The sequence below is a fragment of the Coenobita brevimanus genome, chromosome 96 (assembly GCF_032717465.1).
Source record: "Coenobita brevimanus isolate Jiangsu-jjx chromosome 96, ASM3271746v2, whole genome shotgun sequence".
NCBI lineage: Eukaryota > Metazoa > Arthropoda > Malacostraca > Decapoda > Coenobitidae > Coenobita > Coenobita brevimanus.
In genome coordinates this window covers 23,234,354-23,252,394 of record NC_137049.1, presented here as the reverse complement: position 1 = coordinate 23,252,394, position 18,041 = coordinate 23,234,354, and the positions used below count along the sequence as shown (strand labels likewise).

Here is an 18,041-nt window from a genome sequence, read left to right as displayed (position 1 = left end):
ATTCAGAGTTCTTATCCCTGAGGTCACACTCTATGACCTTATCCTGGGTCTTCTTCGGTCTGTCTGTCGCAACCCTGCCCCCAACACTAACATTTCTCACTTTCTGCACCCAATTGTCATCCCCCATAGCGATTCAGAATATAGATCCTGCAATCGTGAGCATCCTCTGAATTAACGGTAGTTAGGATAATCATGTTCAGATTAATTTTGAGTAAATAAAAATAAAATAGATCACACTAATTGTGAGTAAATAAAACTAAAAAAGATCACACTAATTTTGAGTAAATAAAAATAAAATAGATCACACTGGGAGGAGAAAAAAATATGTACACACACACACAATCAACTTTCTCAGACTACCACAGGCAGTTAGCTTTTATGCTAACCAAACCCAATGTTTTTAGATACTAAGTTAATGAACTTTAGTTACATGCACACTAAAATTATGAATTCTTGGGTAGCAACAGTACTTAACTGAAAACCATATACTACTACTATGACTGTGATGGGTTACAGTGTATCTTAAAGTGCCTCCATCACTAACAAGGTATGGTAGCTGGTAGGATTTAACACTTAGAGGGAGAGGATTATCAATTAAAATCATCTGGCTTATGGAAATGTGAAGTGATTCCCATAGCCAAAATAAACCTAAAACCACTGATTGGGTTAATATGCTGTACTGCAAATATGTACAGAATATTAATCTTGTAATTACAACCTAGTCATCATTGTAATAAACAAGTGCCGTACTGTGAAGAATGCAAAACTGTATATTAGAAATATATAGCATTAGGAACATAACTAATTTTAACTTATAATACTAGTATATTAGTAATTTTGTAGAATGTAATTTAGTGTCCTAGTAGTGTTAAAAAACAAATATATGTGTTTTTTATTGCCATTTACTTCACATAAAAACCTTACATTACACCATTAAATATAAGTTTGGAGTATTTTGACAATAAAAACTTACTATGTGAGATCACTTAAGAAACCTACCATGTGCTGTGAACACCGATGGCATTACGTAAACTTGAAAACGTCTGACTGCACGGAATGGCTAAAAGTGGTCCTTTCTCAGAAACAAAAAACTGACAGGCTTATTATGTCTTGAAGCTTCAGTCCAAATAGATAAGATTTTTGGTGTCTGATGACTGCTGCTGAAGCTGCTGCTGCTGCTGCTGATGCAACAATAGTGAGGCTCGGGTGGCTGCAGAGATTGTGCCACAATGGGATGTAGGGGTAGACTGCTGCTGTAGGGAGGAGTCCAGGAGGGAGGTGGAGGAGGCCAGCATTTGGAGGTTGGTACTCAGGCTAGCCAGACCCGGAGACACACCTGTAGAGGAGGGAAACTTGTTACACCAGCCCTCATACTTACCTTGCCACCTCCTCCCTCCCTCTCTCCTTTTCTCGCACTATAGGCAGAACAGGCCCATTTACTGTATACGGGGGAGAAAAGTCCAGATCCAACATATTAGACATCGTATTTATGGATATATTCAAATACATACTGGATTGTGAGTAATGTCTGGTAATTTCTTAAACACATGGCAGTAATTGTGAAGGTACAAGATGTAATTGAGGATGAGATAGCCTGGAAGAGTTTCTGTTACAGCCATCCCCTGCTTGGGGATTTCCAAGAGGCAGCAAGGCATCTGAGATAATAATCATAAGGAGGTGGGGGGTCAGGATTATACTGTATCAACTAAATAAGAAGTCTGATGAATTTTATGTGGCTAGAAAAGACATTAAAGTTTTGACTGGTTATTTTCAACTCATAAATAGTTATTGAGTAATTTCTCTGCCAGAGGTATGTTGTCCTAAACCTATTAACGTGTTCAATCAAATTGTGTGTGTGTGTGTGTGTGTGTGTGTGTGTGTGTGTGTGTGTGTGTGTGTGTGTGTGTGTGTGTGTGTGTGTGTGTGTGTGTGTGTGTGTGTGTGTGTGTGTGTGTGTGTGTGTGTGTGTGTGTGTGTGTGTGTGTGTGTGTGTGTGTGTGTGTGTGTGTGTGTGTGTGTGTGTGTGTGTGTGTGTGTGTGTGTGTGTGTGTGTGTGTGTGTGTGTGTGTGTGTGTGTGTGTGTGTGTGTGTGTGTGTGTGTGTGTGTGTGTGTGTGTGTGTGTGTGTGTGTGTGTGTGTGTGTGTGTGTGTGTGTGTGTGTGTGTGTGTGTGTGTGTGTGTGTGTGTGTGTGTGTGTGTGTGTGTGTGTGTGTGTGTGTGTGTGTGTGTGTGTGTGTGTGTGTGTGTGTGTGTGTGTGTGTGTGTGTGTGTGTGTGTGTGTGTGTGTGTGTGTGTGTGTGTGTGTGTGTGTGTGTGTGTGTGTGTGTGTGTGTGTGTGTGTGTGTGTGTGTGTGTGTGTGTGTGTGTGTGTGTGTGTGTGTGTGTGTGTGTGTGTGTGTGTGTGTGATTTATTTATTTATTTATTTATTGAGACTTCTATCAGAAGTTCAAAAATAGCCTTCATTAACCTTTTTACAAAAAGTCTACTGCCTGCTGAACAAAATCATCTGCAGGAAGAAAGAATAAAAATGGCAAGTATGTATAGAAGGGGTTCAATGTAGTACTTTTTCAATTACATCCCACCTAAAGATGCTCTACACATACAACTCTTGAAATAATCAATTTCTGGTAAAGAAACTACACTCATTATCAAGCAGTGCTGAACTCGCTTGCCTTCCATAAATAATATCAGTTGTGGTTGTTAACCTTAGTATAATGGAATTGATAAGCAGGTACTGTGGAAGGTTTCAAAATTATACAGAATGGGAATCTGATCTATGATGGTCGTCCAGAGCATGTACAAGGAGGGGAGTCCGCCATCAGAGTGGATGGTGCCCTTTGAGAAGGCTGACAATGTGTTCACTGGAAGAACTGAATAATACTCTCTGGAATTAAAAGACAAGGTCCTCTAAGTAGGTTAAACAGCAGACTGAGACAGGTTTATGAAAGTACCCACTACTGTTCACCAAGTACTGATGGCATTACTGCTACAAGGAGTGACAATACTAGGGGTGTGTGGTAATGATGAAGGTTAGCTGTCTCAGGAATTCCAGTGCTACCACATGATGATTATATAAAATGAAACTAATCATGGATGTAGATGGGGCAAAGTGATGACTATATTGTAGCCAGTGGACTGTATGAAACGGCATCTCAGTGGGGTGATCTCAGATCTTTTGTTGATTTAAAGCTCAAATATTTCATGTGTTAATAAGAATGTGAAATAGATAGGCATCAAGGCTGATTATTCAATTTCTTCTGTGCATAACTTAACAGTTAACTGCAGGACAAGCTTACTCCACTAAGGAGAATGCACCTACTTCATGTTGGCTCACAAAGGATTGACAAGGATCCTGGCTACCATGCTGAAGACTTGAACCCATGTCTCCTGATCCTAAGAAGTATGAGATGGACACTCCAAAGAAAGCTACTGAGATGCCAGACAATCATGGAAAAATGAGTGGTAAGCTACCTAATAAAACATTTGTAGATAGTGGACACTGCAGAATTTTTAAGGATCATACATGGTAGTACAGAGGCAAATTTAAAGGGGCAAAAGTGATTGAGAGCACTAACAGCTGCAACGTGGAATGAAATGTAGATACAGAAGTATGAGTAGAGTATGTTGTATAGAATTAACCCTGATGTAGGGTGGTGAAGTACATGTGATCCTCAACAACAGTTATGGAGGGCAGTGGATGCAAATTAAAGTGTTTGGAGCATGAATTAAAGGGACACATTGACAAATGAAAGGGTTTATGAGTAATGTGGGAAACAAGAGAAATACTTTGAGGTGGTCCAGGTACATGGAACAATTACAGAGTGAGAGGCTGGCTAACAAAATGTATGAGGGCATGACAGAGCAATATGGTGAAACCGTAACTCCTTAAATCCAGGTGACACACTTTTTTTTTTGTTTACTGTTTATTATTGTGGCTACTGGACAATATTATTGGAAAGGCCTCTCATAATGAATAGGTCAATTAAGGTTGTGTCTAACCCCTCCATTTTAACAATTCTAACCTAAGCGAAAAAAATCATCAGGAGATGACAAATGAAAATGTCCCTTGGTTTAGTAGGTGTTGTAGGAGAGGTTATTTATCAAATGAGTACAAGAATACTAAAGGTCCTCTTACCAAGCATCTGTCACAGGGATGTAGCACTGAGGCAACAGAGCGTAATACTGTATTCTAATTTCTGTTTTGAACAATAATAAATCTCCATCCATCCATCATCCAATCCTACACTGTCCCAAGAGGAGTGCAGAAACCCAGGGCTAGGCAAGTTGGTCCTGACATTTAAGATGAGTGTGACCAGCCTTAATCGTCCCTGAGTGGCATTATGTGAACAATAAATCCCAACCACACCTTGGATATAAACCTTCACTGGCTCAGTCCAATTGGGTGCCGTCATTACCCACTACTTTAAACCATCAGATGCAATAATTTGGGTATATGATTACCACCCAGTGTAGTAAATGGTTTCCTGGTGTACAGGTTACCATTTGGCTTGTCACTCAGTATACAGTAGAGGCACCAGTAGGCAGAAGAAGAAGGAAAGAATATGAAGGAAAGACAGATGAGGGAGTGTAAAGTCACCCATAGGCAGATGGACGAGGAAAGAATGATAAAAGAGGATGGAAGTGAGAATTAAGCAGACACAAGAAGGCAGCACTGCATCAAGTGAGTGTAAACCTTAATTTGAAATTCACTCTAACACAGCTACAAGTATGGTATGGATGGGAGAGACTATTTTTTAGTTTAGTTGCTTTATCAATTACTTTAGTCTTATGATAACCTGTAAATTTAACAGTACACTGCAAACTGTGTAGAAAAAACTTGTAATTTTCTTCTGCTAAAAATAATACCTACAAATTTGGAAACTGGTTCTGAATGGATTAACCATGATAAGCTGTATAAGAATAGTCTTAAAAAAAAAAAAAAAAAAAAAAAAAAAAAAAAAAATCTGTACAGTAATCTTTAGGAATCTGATAAAGATAAAACAAACTTTCACTTAAAGAACAAGGGCAAAATACAGCCTAACATGATTAACCATTAAAATTTCTGCCATAAGAATATCTACTTTTGGTGTTCTTCTTAGAGTTATTCTTGGGCATAGTAGAGATGGTGTTTCTTGTGGATGGTTTCTTATATACATTGACATATTTCTGATTACCCAAGAGTAGAAAAATAAAAGCATGTGACTTTTGTGACACCCCATATAGCCTACCGGAACACAGTGTATGCCCTTTTTATAACTGAAAATAATTCTAACACTTACTTTACATTGAATGTTATCATATTTAGATGAAGGATTGTTCAGTCATTATCAAGCCCTTATATAGAGTGAATAAAGATGTTAAACACGGAATCTGTCACATCAGCTCAACTAGATAATTTAGATGAAGGATTGTTCAGTCATTATCAAGCCCTTATATAAAGTGAATAAAGATGTTAAACATGGAATCTGTCACATCAGCTCAACTAGATAATGGGTCTGCCAAGATGTCACATTAAGGATCTGCCAAGTAATAATTCAGTCATCATATAAGGAATATCTGTAAGATGGATGAATATGGGTGATACAAATATTTTTATGCTATACATATATTTTGAGATATCTTCAAAGAACATAAGAACTTGACATCCCTCCCAGGCATTAAAGCAAGTCAACAGGCAGGGTATCAAGCCAGTTAGTGCACAATGAAGTAAGGTCCCTCCCAAGCAATAATAAAAAGCAAAAAGCCTTGTATCTGCCTGAAAAAAAAAACTATTTCAAATTTAAACAAGTTCTGTCATCCAAGAAATTGTAATGGTACATTAGCCACAACCAATATATGAAACCATTATAACATTGTGTACTTCACCATTTACTACACTACAAAGTTTATTGCTAACTCCTTCTGGCTAAAACTAACAGAAGGAAAGGGAGTGTGTTTTGGCAAGGACAACTGATCTGAACTAAAGGAAAGAAAAAAAAAATAATAATAATAAGTTGGTGAAAGTTGCTTAACATTTCTGGTGCTCAAAAGACTGCCTGCCAGACCCAACTCAGTTATCTTCAAAATGAGCTACAAGTGTTCATCATCATCATCATCTGGACCTCCTTTCCCACCCTAAGGCAAGGTGAGAAGCAGCACATCCAGACAGCCTAAGTTTGCCATAGGCCACACTTCCATTCACTTATCATTCAAGCCCCCGGAATCCTGGCTTTATCTGATATGCCAAAAACATTCACCACATTCTGTAGCTTCATATACACGTATCCAACAGAGTCATTCCAGACGCTGTCACGTTAAAAAGGGGTGCCAAATTCTTGATCATGCACTTCTTCTCACAACATTCATCCAGTCAGCTCTATCTCTTGTCAGTCCACTAGCATCACCAACTTCCAAACCTCACTTCCTCACACACTCATCCACCATATCTTTCCACCTTCCCCTTGCCCTACCTTGTCTCCTTCCTATTTCAAATTCGCTCAGATATACCCTTTTCACCACTCTACTGTTATCCATCCTCTCCACATGACCATACCATCTCAGCACACTCTCTTCGATTCTGGTGTCCACAGACTTCCTCACTCCACATCTTTCACGAATCACATTATTACGTATCCTATCCACTCTCTGTACTCCGCATACATTCCTCAGCAGTCCCATCTCCACTGCTCTTACTCTTGACTTTTCATTTTCATGCCACACCATAGTTTCACATCCATATGCTAAAGCTGACACTAACACTCCTTCATGTAAGCCTCGTGCAGCTGTAACAATCAAGCCTCTGTTTCTTACCAAGACCTTCATAGCACCAGCAACTTTCCTTCCTTGTGTCACCCTATTTTCTACTTCTTTTGCACATTTTCCTCTCTCTTCTATCACTGTACCCAGGTATTTGAACTCTCTCAATCCCAGTCTCTCTCCGTTCATGGTAACATCACACTGGGATTCATCTTTCTCAATAACCATCACTTTACTCTTTTCTACATCCTTGTCGCACACGCACACTCACAGACATAGGCAAAACTCTGCACTTGTCTACCAAGTTCTTGTGCAATATTTGCAAGTAGTACTGCATCATCAGCATACAACATCCATCCATCCATCATCCAATCCTACGTTGCCCCATGATGAGCATAGGAGCCCAAGGCTAGACAAGTTGGTCCAGACATTTAAGATGAGAGTGACCAGCCTCTCTCATCCCTGAGTGTCATTACATGAGCATTAAATCCCAACCACCCCTTGGATGTAAACCTTTTCTGGCTCAATCTGATTGGAGCGCTGTAATTACCCACTAAACCACCAGGAGTCATATTTTGGTTATATGGTTACCATCCAGCATAGTAAATGGTCTCCTGGTGTATAGGAAACCATGTGGCTTGTCACTCAGGGCAGAGTCACCCATAGGCAGAAGGAAGAGGAAAGTATGAAGGAAAAAAAGACAAAAATGGGAGTGTAGTCACCCGTAGGCAGATGGACATGGAAAGAATGAAGTAAAGAAAGACAGAATAGGAAGGAAGGAAAGAAGGAAGAAGAGTGAACAACAAATATGAGATATTCCATCCATCACCATTCATTACCAGCGCCATTCCTCTCTCCATTACTCGTGTTTTTACTTCTCTCATCTCCCCATCCATATATATATTGAACAACCATGGGGACATCACACATCCTTGTCGCAAACGCACACCAATTGTGAACTATTCATTTAGATGCCCATTTACCCTTACACATGCTTCACTACCATTATGAAAACTCTTGACGGCACCAAGCAGCTTACTATCTACACCGTACATGCGCAAAACCTTCCACAATCCTTCTCTGTCTACTTGTCGTATGCTTGTTCCAGATCCATGAATGCCATAAACATCTAACGGTCCTTCTCACAAGCCTTCTCCACTATCTGTCTTACCGCAAATATTTGATCCACACATCCTCTACCACTCCTGAAGCAACCAGTTCATCACTCACTAGGGACATCTGATATCTCTCTTACTTTCTCTATAACCTTCCCTACCACACTCGGTAAACTTACTCCACGATAATTCTTGTACTCACTTCCCTAACCTTTATTTTTGTACAGGGGTATAATCACAGCATTTTTCCACTCTGCTGGCAGAGTTTCACTCATCCATGCCTTTTTACACATCTCCAAAAAGCACTTCATTCCGCTCTCTCCACTAGTCTTAATCATCTCTGCATACACCTCATCGATCCCAGCTGATTTCCCATCTTTCAACTGCTTCACAGCGTTCTTCACCTGTGTGAATGTCACGTTTCCTGGCACTGCATTCCTACTCTGCACACCCCCAAAACCAATCATGTTTACAGCTGCTCTGCTCTCTCTATTCCCATTCATCAGGCTTTCAAAATATTCATTTCATCTGGTCCTTACTTCATCCCCATGGGTTAATAATATACCACTTACATCCTTCACACTTTCACAGTTCTTTCCACTGTCACCTCAACATTTCCGCACCTCTTTGTAGAATAATTTCCTAGTCTCTGAGTAATTTGCATTCATTTTTCTTAGGTGGTAGGTGGTGGCAACCATCATCCATTCACTTGATGTAGTGCTGCCTACTTCTTCCTAAGCCTTTATCATTATTTTTCTGTGCCTGCCCTCCTCTCTTCCTATTTCTCCCATCTCTCCTGTCACTTCTTATTGCTTTTCTTTCCTTTACAGGTGGCTTTACATTGAGTGACAAGCCAAATGGTTTCCTGTAAGCCAAGAAACCATTTACAACATTGGGTGGTAACCATATAACCAAACCATACATGCTCCCTACGTGTCAACAAGTGGGTTGGTGGAGGGTTAGAGCCCCTCCCCGTAAAACAAATAACTCAAAGTCAAATGACCACCCCGTACGGGATTATGGTGTCTGGCAACAGATAAATAGATAATCATTATTTACCTCCTCCTTTTTCCTCTTCACTAGTTTCTTTACATGCTTCTTTCTCTCAATATATTCTGTTCATATTTCAACTGAATCCCTGTCCTGTAACAACTCTAGCCACTTCTTCCTCTTTTCCTCCACTGCTCTCAACCTCTTCATCCCATCATGCCGTACCTTTCTTCTTTACTGTTACTCTTGCAACACCACACACTACTTTAGCACTCCTAACTAAGCAATCCCCATACGCATTCCACAGGCTGTCCAGATCATTTCATTCCAATTCACTGATTCTAACTCCTCCCCTACTTTGGACCTGCATTCATCTGCCATTTCTTTGATCATCAGCTTCTCAACTTTCAGTCTCTCCCTGACTGCTCCTCTCTCTCCTGGTCCACCTCGCTCCTCTCAGCTTGATCTTGCATATCACAATCAAATGATCTGAAAGACCTCCACATCGTCCTCTCACGGCCCTTGTATCAGCAACCATTCCCAGCATCGACCTCTCTACGAGCACATAATCAATCAGGCTCCTTTCAACACGTGCTAAACAAGCTAAACTACAGTTAACTGTGGAAATTCTTAACTTGTCTGTAAGCTGATGATGCAGTTGTATGTCAGAAAGTGACTGGGTTAGAAAGAGTTGGCAGAAGAAAACTTAATGTTTGCAAACAAAAGCAAAATAACAGTATCTGAAAGAATATGCCACAGTAAATTTTGGCATGCTGCATATGATACAAAGGTCACAGGACTGACTGCAGAGAAGAAATGGGAGGTGAGGAACTTGAGATGTTAACAATTTTAAATATCTGGGAGTCGTACTAGGCAAAAATGGCACAATGGCTCAAGAGGTTAGTTAGTGAGAGATCGCTTCAGGCGAAAAAAGCAGATGAAGAACATGGCAGAATTCTGAAGGATTGGATGGTTAGTGCAGTGTTGCAAAGATCCTGCATTAAAGGTAATCCTACAAAATTTTCATGAAACTGGAATACCTAACTGCTCTATCATCCAGTCCTTTACTGTCATCATGAACACAGGGGTCCAGGTCCATGGTACTCAAGACATTTAAGGCAAAAGTGACCACCTGCTTGACCCGGCTGGCATAATGTTAGCAATAAACTGCAACCCTTTCAGATTTACATCATTATGGATGGTCAGCTGTTAACGTTTGGAATGAAAACTTTTGTCAGGCTGCACTGTATCATTATATTAATGATCTTTGTTGGAACTCATTATTCAAATGAACCAACTGCTACAATGACAGATACATTAAGCTATAGGTATAGTATTGATGCCACAGGTTTAAATCATGCTGATCACTAATACTGATCAAAATGCCAGATACTTGACTAAACTGTGGTGAATGCTAAAAATCCCCCAAACAAGGCATTCTGGGAAGTATCCTACTGGAATACCTGAAGCCAAACTGAAAATGTCAGTTTACTGAAGGCTCCTAGTGCACCTACTTGGGTGGTGTCACTAGCTAAGTCATAAAATCAGGGCTTTGCTGTACTGTACAGATGATTACTTGTTCATGGGAGTGAAACCTGGCAAGGAAGTCTGGGGAAAACTTCCTGGATTACTGTTGTAGTACAAATGATTTTTTTTTTCTAATTCATATATATGACAACCACAGGTCTTAGTAACTGAAAATTTGGGACACTCTGGAATGAAGGATAGGGCAACAGGAGTGAGGTACAGAATTTCTGGGCTGAAACAAAGAAATTCATTGAGGTGGTTCAGTACATATATATTCAAAGCAAGTCCCTAAAAATGAGACTGGGAGTAATGTTGGAAGTTGCAAACTATATGTATCATGAAGAAAAGAGTGGAACAGTACATTAGTGAGACAAGAAACAGGACAAGGAGTGTCACAGATAAAGACATATAAGAAGAAAGTTAGGGACGTGTCATGGCATAATGTGAAATATAAATCACCATGACCGAGGTGCCATGAAGTCATGTATGCCATCTAAAAAATACACACCTAGGTCTGAAATTACTCCACCCACCACTACACACTCAGCCTTCTGTGTCACCTAAAAATATGGACCTAGATATGAAATGGCTCCACCAACCACTACACGTTGAGGCTGATCTGGCAGAACCAATAGCTCAAGAAGATTGCATCATAATAAACACCCAAAGCCAAACGATACCCTGCACAATTAATGATTTATTGTCAAGAAAACTGCAGCAAAATCCACCATGACTAACAGGGAGGACCTTCAGAGGCAGGATTTAATGACCAAATCATGAAGAATTTTACAAAGACTATTTCAGTTAAGCAAGATGTCTCTGGCTTAATTAAACACACCTAACATGGATGGACAGCTCTACTACACATGCTGACACCATGTTTAATAAGTTCTGAAGGAGTAACTGAGCAGTGAGGCCTAGGAACAATTCTTCTATAGAAGTTACTCACCCTCACCCAGTGCTTCAGATATGGATTAAGGAGAGCTAGCTCCTGAGAGGCAAACTGGAAAAGAGGTATGATTCCTACTGATCCAGAACCAATACTGGATGCTCCATAATCTTTAGAGACTCAACAAAGGAAAAAATGGATGGAAAATTATTTATTATTATTATTATTATTTTTTTTTTTTTCACTCATCTTAAATGCCAGGACTAACTTGCCTAACCCCGGGCTTCTATGCTCCTCATGGGGCAACATAGGATTGGATGATGGATGTTTTTTTTTTTTTTTTTTTTAAATGCATACTGAAAGACCTAGGATGAAATCAATATGACCTCAGGGATAAGGGACTGAAGAGGGAGGCTGCCGGAAATCGAACACCATGGACAGCCACCATTAGGTGACCAAGGCCAATGCATACACGCATGTTGAAGCCTTTTTTAACAATACAAAATGACAATTGCCAGAATGAAAGCGCACACGTGCGTGCCCACACACACACACACACACACACAGAAGAAGTTTTGGCTGGAGAGGCAGAGCACAAAATTTCAAAGGCTTAGATTATATCCGAACTGTGAAAGCCCAATTCTCTGAGTAAGAGGTTGATATTTCTACTTTTGTGCTTCCTCATTCCTGTTTGCTACCAAACGTATTTTCAGTGGGAAAAGGATTATGCTAATAATCATACAAGTAATGGCATGAAATCCAGCAAAAAGGAAAAACAAACAACTCACAAAGGGCCTGTGTTATAGTGTGGTTATTAACTCAATACCATCAACTTCTACTTGGGATATAAACCTACATAAATCTTTACACTTTACAACTGTCACTTGTGAATTAGTAATGTGACCTGAACTGAACTAGAGTGTAGTTATCAGTTTTTACAAAATACTTTGAACTTTCTGAATGAGGTGAGATAATTACAAGGTTACTACTGTCTTCTCTGACTTAGGGAAAATCCAAAACTGACATTAGCCACAGACACCAAAGGGTTAATTTGACTTAGCACACTGTAAGCACAACAGTACTGAAATGTAAAGTTTGACACACAAAACATAAGTGGTCATGCCATGTGCTAGCATAAAGAATACTAAGCATATCACCAAGCAAACCAAAGAAACAGCCATGCAACACATGAACAGAACCACATTCTTTTCATCAGGTTATTGGGCAGCTTAGTTGGTATGGCAGTCAGGAGCTTTATACACCGGATTTAAGAGGTCTCATGATGATCTATGCAAGGTAAATAACTGCAGCCTTTCAACAGTTGAAACACTAAATATTATACTTAATATGGCAAAGTAGTCAATTCTGCAACATTTAATGAGTTATTAACAGGTACAGGTTTTTGAGAGACTGCAGGGGGACCTGGTGAGTACTAGCCAATAGAAGGGGCAGGAATGTGAAGTCCCTGCTCCAAGAGACTCCTTACTCAAGGTGAGCAGTGACTCCTGACCACCAGTGACAACCACACTCACCGAGCCGGGTTAGTGTCACACTGGGCCACGCAGAGCAGCATCACCACCAGCAGCAGCAGCAGCATGGGTCTACTTGGAGGCAGGGTTGGCAGCCATGGGAGGGATACCTGGGAAGGCTGCCTGCACAGCACCTTGGGTGGTGGCGGCACCGGGAAGGGAGTACTGGGGCCGGAAGTTGGCAAAGTTGGTGTTGCCCAGAGATGCCAGCTGACCAGCAGGTGTATAGCCCACGGGGAATGGTGTTGCCTCACCACCTGTGGGGTACCTAAAGGTTAGTGTGCCCGGCTATATCAGGGATCATGGATGACTGATTAAGATAGTAAGAACATCACTCTACTATTCAATTTGCTAAAACTGCCTCACTCCATCTTGCTGACCTACAGTATAACTGGAGATTAACATAAAATGGGGCTAGTTAGGAAGACGTATTAAAGACAGAATGTAGAGCCCAGTATGGTCTTAGTGTGCCACTGACCTTTGGGAAATAACTTACGAATACAGTCAATCACCAAGTAAAGCGGACAACAGGGACTGGACAAGGACATGCTACTCAAACAGGTGTTACTCAATGTGTTTGAATGTATAACAGTACAATGTGTTCTGGTGACTTACCAAAACTCATACTCCTTCTTATCACCCTGCCCCACATAAATTACCCCCTACTTATACCCACCATCAGGTAAAACACTGAGAGAGAGATAACTGTTGTAACTGAAATCATAATTGGTATTAAAATAGCATTAATTAAAACAAAAGTTAGGCTAGGTACCCGTGTGTTATTGATGGGTACCTCCGCAGCACTCTTCCCCTGCCCCCCATCCCCAATAATGATGCTGTCATTGTTGAAATGTTCCTGCCCCTGCATTTCCTTCTTCAACATCTAAGTCGAATCTTTCAGTGGCCAGGACTGAAACAATGAAGTTGACCTTGTCATCGGAGGTGGATGTACCCAGATGTAAGCCGGCCAATCATGGCAAGTCAGGCAGGCGATGTCACCACGCACAACTTTCAAACTGCATCGCCAGGCCAGTTGACATTTCCCACGTAAGGTCAAGATCTTCCCCGTATTGATTATGACTTGTCGCATTATGCTGACCATTAGAACAAAAATGCATTACTGAACCGCGCATTACTCAAGCATTGACTAAAGATAAAATCACCAACCATGTTGAGAAGAAAAATTACACTACAAAACATACTTTGTCCTGTCAGCTCTTCCGTATGCCAATAATTCACTGACCTTGTCAGGATGTCACAAGAATAACAATTAATGTTTATGACAAGACTCTGTACAAGTAAAAGTGCCAGTAACCTTCAGCTTCATGGCATACTCTAATGGTCTGAACAGTGTCTGCTGGGAAAAAGCTGCATTTCTAATAATGATCACTGTTACATTCAGTTAATATACACTTGTTCAAGCACACTACAGTGTACATTCCATCCCGACACATAGAGGACACCAGTAACAAAAGCAAAGAATTATTTATATGAACAGAATTACTTTATCCTGTGCATGACACAAACTTTTTCATTCAGCCTGCATATGGATAAATTTAAGAGACAAAGATGATGATGATCTTAATTCGTAAAGACTGATTCCTCTACTCTGAGCTGGGCAATAGGCAGGATGCAGGTGGGGAAGGCAGCAGGTGTGTCTGGGTTGACTGCTGAAATGTTGAAAGCCTCAGGAGATACGGGAGTGAGTTTAGTCACAGACCTGATAAATATGATTATATGCTGCGCCTGGAGGTTTAGTGGGTAATTACAGTGCTCCAGTCGGATTGAGCCGGTGAAGGTTTATATCCAAGGGGTGGTTGGGGTCATTGCTCATGTAATGCCACTCAGGGATGAGTGAGGCTGGTCACTCTCATCTTAAATGTCAGGACCAAATTGCCTAGCCCCGGGCTTCTACACTCCTCATGGGGCAACATAGAATTGGATGATGGATGGATGGATGGTGTTGTTCCAGGTGAATGGCTGAAGAGTGCAATAGTAAATGTGTACAAAGGCAAGGGTGATGCCCTGGAAAGAGGAAATTATAGAGGCATAAAGCTTTTAGACCAGATAATGAAGGTAATGGAGAGTTCTAGAAAGTATGATTAGAGAAAAAGTGAATACTGATATGCTGTTTGGGTTTATGCCACGCAAAGGGACCACTGATGCCATATTCATTATTCAACAGCTGCAGGAATATATATATATATATATATATATATATATATATATATACTGTATATATTTATATTTATATATATAAAGGAACTGTAGGTTGTTTTTGTTGATTTGGAGACAGGTTTTGACAAAGTCTCTAGAGAGGTGGTGAGGTGGGCAATGAGAAAGCTTGGGATCGAGGAGTGGCTGGTTAGGGTCGTTTTGGCTATGTATGTGGGTGCTCACACCCAGGCACGGGTGAATGGAGATTTGGGTGACAAGTTCTCCGTGAATGTTGGTGTGCATCAGGGGTCAGTCTTTAACCCCTACACCGCGGGCATGTTTACCAATGTTTTGCGTGTGCCGCGGGGTTATTCGGGCTCCGAGAGACTCTCAAAAAATATTTGCCAAAAATCAGTTATTAGTCCTAGAATATTAAAATTACATATGCTTATAGCACATATCTTCAGCTTTCTCCTGGAATGTTTGTTGAGCCTTCGTCAGTTACCGTAGAACTTGTGGAGACCTCTGAAGTTGGGTAACGAAGTCTCCACTTTACACTTCCCGACAACCCGTAATATGATTACCACAGCCAGATATTAACACTATAAACACTACTCTATGATTTTCAAGTAGTTTGGGATCCATACTTAAAAAAAAAAAAAAAAAAAAAAAAAAAAAAAAACACACACACACACACTGTGAAAGCAAGGAAAATTATGAGCGCGTCTGACCGTCCCACTTGCGCTAGTTCGCTCTTGGTACTCTGTCATTTATTATTCACATAACCCCTCACACTTTATATTTCTATTACTATATAACACTTATATATATCTACAGTCTTTATCCATAAGTTTCCTTCAGTAGTATTAGTTTATTGTCACTGTAGGGATTCAATTTCTTTCAGTAAAATACGTAGCATTCACTTTCTCGTCCTGTATACTAGCATTGAGAGTGAATGTCACTTTCATCTTCACTCTCATAACTCATAGTATTCAGACATGCTAGAGTGAAACTTTCACTTTCATTACTCCTAGGGTATATACTCGTATTCTTATAATACTACTCATTTACATTTCTATTTACGTTCTCTATTTTATTTACGTTATTTACATTTCTATTTTATTTACACTGTGTTATGCACTGTCACTTGAAGTAACTTATAAAACTATTTTCCATTGTTCACGTATATTTACATTCATTACTTTCACTTGCTGTTTACCCATTATTTACACATTATTTACAATTCCACTTGCACTGTTTTACTCAACAGAAAGATTGTAGTCACTCTTTTATCAATTGTCAGCCCTTTACCTCTTTCCACACGAGGTTTAGTAGGGGGTAAAGGTCACAGGGCCCTTTGCATGGGGGTGAAAAGTCCCTGAAGTCAGCAAGAGGAAACAGACGTACCTCCACTTCGGAAGATGAGAGTGAACTGATAAGGGAGGGCCGGGGTGGAGGCCTACCTAGGGATATTCAGTACTACCAATGTTAGCTCTTGAAACAGCTATGTATAGCACTGAAATGACTGGCAGGAAATCTAGACAATACATTATAAATTAGGTAGTTCCAGGTGAATGTAAATATCACTTAGGCTTCTCCCTTCCCTCCTTATATGTATATTTATTACGAAAATAGATTATACGGCATATTTCAAGGGGAAATAAACAGCGAAAATTAGCGAACGAGTGCACGTGAGGTGTTGTCAGGTGATAATTGGCCAATTCCAGGTGTATGGCACTCTCACTTATTTCTTTCTTGTATATATTATTTGGTATAAGAATAGGGCATAGGGCTTATTTCAATGGATGAAATCAGTGAAAAATTCCAGGGAAGATTTACTTAGCGTAGCACGGCCGGGCAGGTGAGAGGATAGGGTAATGGAGGGGGGGTAGGGAGGGGAGTCAAGAACGGGGAGAAATGGCTAAATTGTCAACAATGGATGGGAGTACAGATGAGATTAGGAGTGCTGACTAGTGTTGGACATTGGCAGTACTGATAGATGATACAAGCCCCCACTTGGAAGCCCGGGTGAATTCAAAATAACACAGAATCACAAAAGCAACGCCCCGCGGTATGATCCCTTGCTCCCAAGCGTCACGAAAGTGACGCCCCGTGGTTAAGGGGTTAACCCCTTGATGTTTATCATGGTACTTGAAGCCCTCTCATGTGACTTCAAAAATGGACTCCCGTGGGAGATGTTGTATGCTGATGATTTGGTGTTGGTTGCAGTGAAAGAAAGGGAGGTAGAGGAAAGATTCAGGAAGTGGGGAGATGGTATGGGGAACAAGGGCTTAACAGTAAATGCAGATAAAACAAACGTGATGGTATCTAGGGCAGGCAGTACTATCAAAGAAGAGGGAGAATGGCCATGTGCAATTTGTCACAAGGGCTTAGGAAGTAATTCCACCTTGTGCAGTGTTTGTGATAAGTGAGTGCATAAGAAATGTGGTGGTATTAGAGGCAGAGTGTGAGAAAATGCTGATTTCATGTGTGCAGTTTGTCGGGGAGAGCATGTGGATATTGCCAGGAGTGAAATGACTGAACTTGCTGGTGAGTCTCTTGAGTGTGTGGAAGAGTTTTGTTATTTGGGAGACATTATGTGCTGGAGGTGGGGCAGGAGCTAGTCCTGTGGCTACAGTGAGGAGTAGCTGGAAGAAGTTCAGTGAGCTGTTGCCTCTCCTGACACTGAGAGGGCTCTCCCTCTATGCTAAGGGATCTTTGTATGGAGTGTAATGCTGTATGGCAGTGAAACCCAGGCAGTAAAAGGAGAGAATATTTGCAGGCTCAAACGTATAGAAATGGCAATGATTAGGTGGATGTGCAGTGTGTCCTTGAGTGCAAGGTATGGGGGGACTAGGTTTAGGATGGAAGAGTTAAGAGGTAGGATGGGACTGGAATGTATTGGTGTTGTGATGAGGAGAGGTAGATTGAGATGGTTTGGGCATGTGGAGAGGATGGGGGATGATAACTGGGTGCAGAAAGTGAGAAGTGTAAATGTTGGGGATAGGGTAGTGAGAGGTAGACCGAAAAAGACCTGGTACGAGGTCAACGAGTGTGACACAAGGTTAAGGGACTAAACAGAGAAGCTGCCAGAGATC

At 40.8% G+C, this 18,041-nt stretch overlaps 1 protein-coding gene across 9 annotated transcripts in view; it reads right to left on the bottom strand.

Annotated features, from left to right (window-relative positions):
- Positions 1-443: 443 nt before the first annotated feature.
- The window catches only part of Mi-2 (chromodomain-helicase-DNA-binding protein Mi-2 homolog), an 87,485-nt gene continuing 69,887 nt past the window's right edge, over positions 444-18,041 (bottom strand). For 6 of the 9 annotated variants that reach the window (XM_080283137.1, XM_080283138.1, XM_080283141.1 and 3 more), the window contains exons 31-32: positions 12,897-13,043; positions 444-1,336 (exon numbers count right to left, since the gene is read on the bottom strand). In XM_080283137.1, coding sequence (XP_080139263.1) covers positions 1,119-1,336; positions 12,897-13,043 — 365 coding nt within the window. In that variant the 3' untranslated portion in view covers positions 444-1,118. Of the gene's footprint in view, positions 1,337-12,789; positions 13,044-18,041 lie in introns of all 9 variants that reach the window. The other 3 variants (XR_013899730.1, XR_013899731.1, XM_080283142.1) reach the window with 2 other exon arrangements.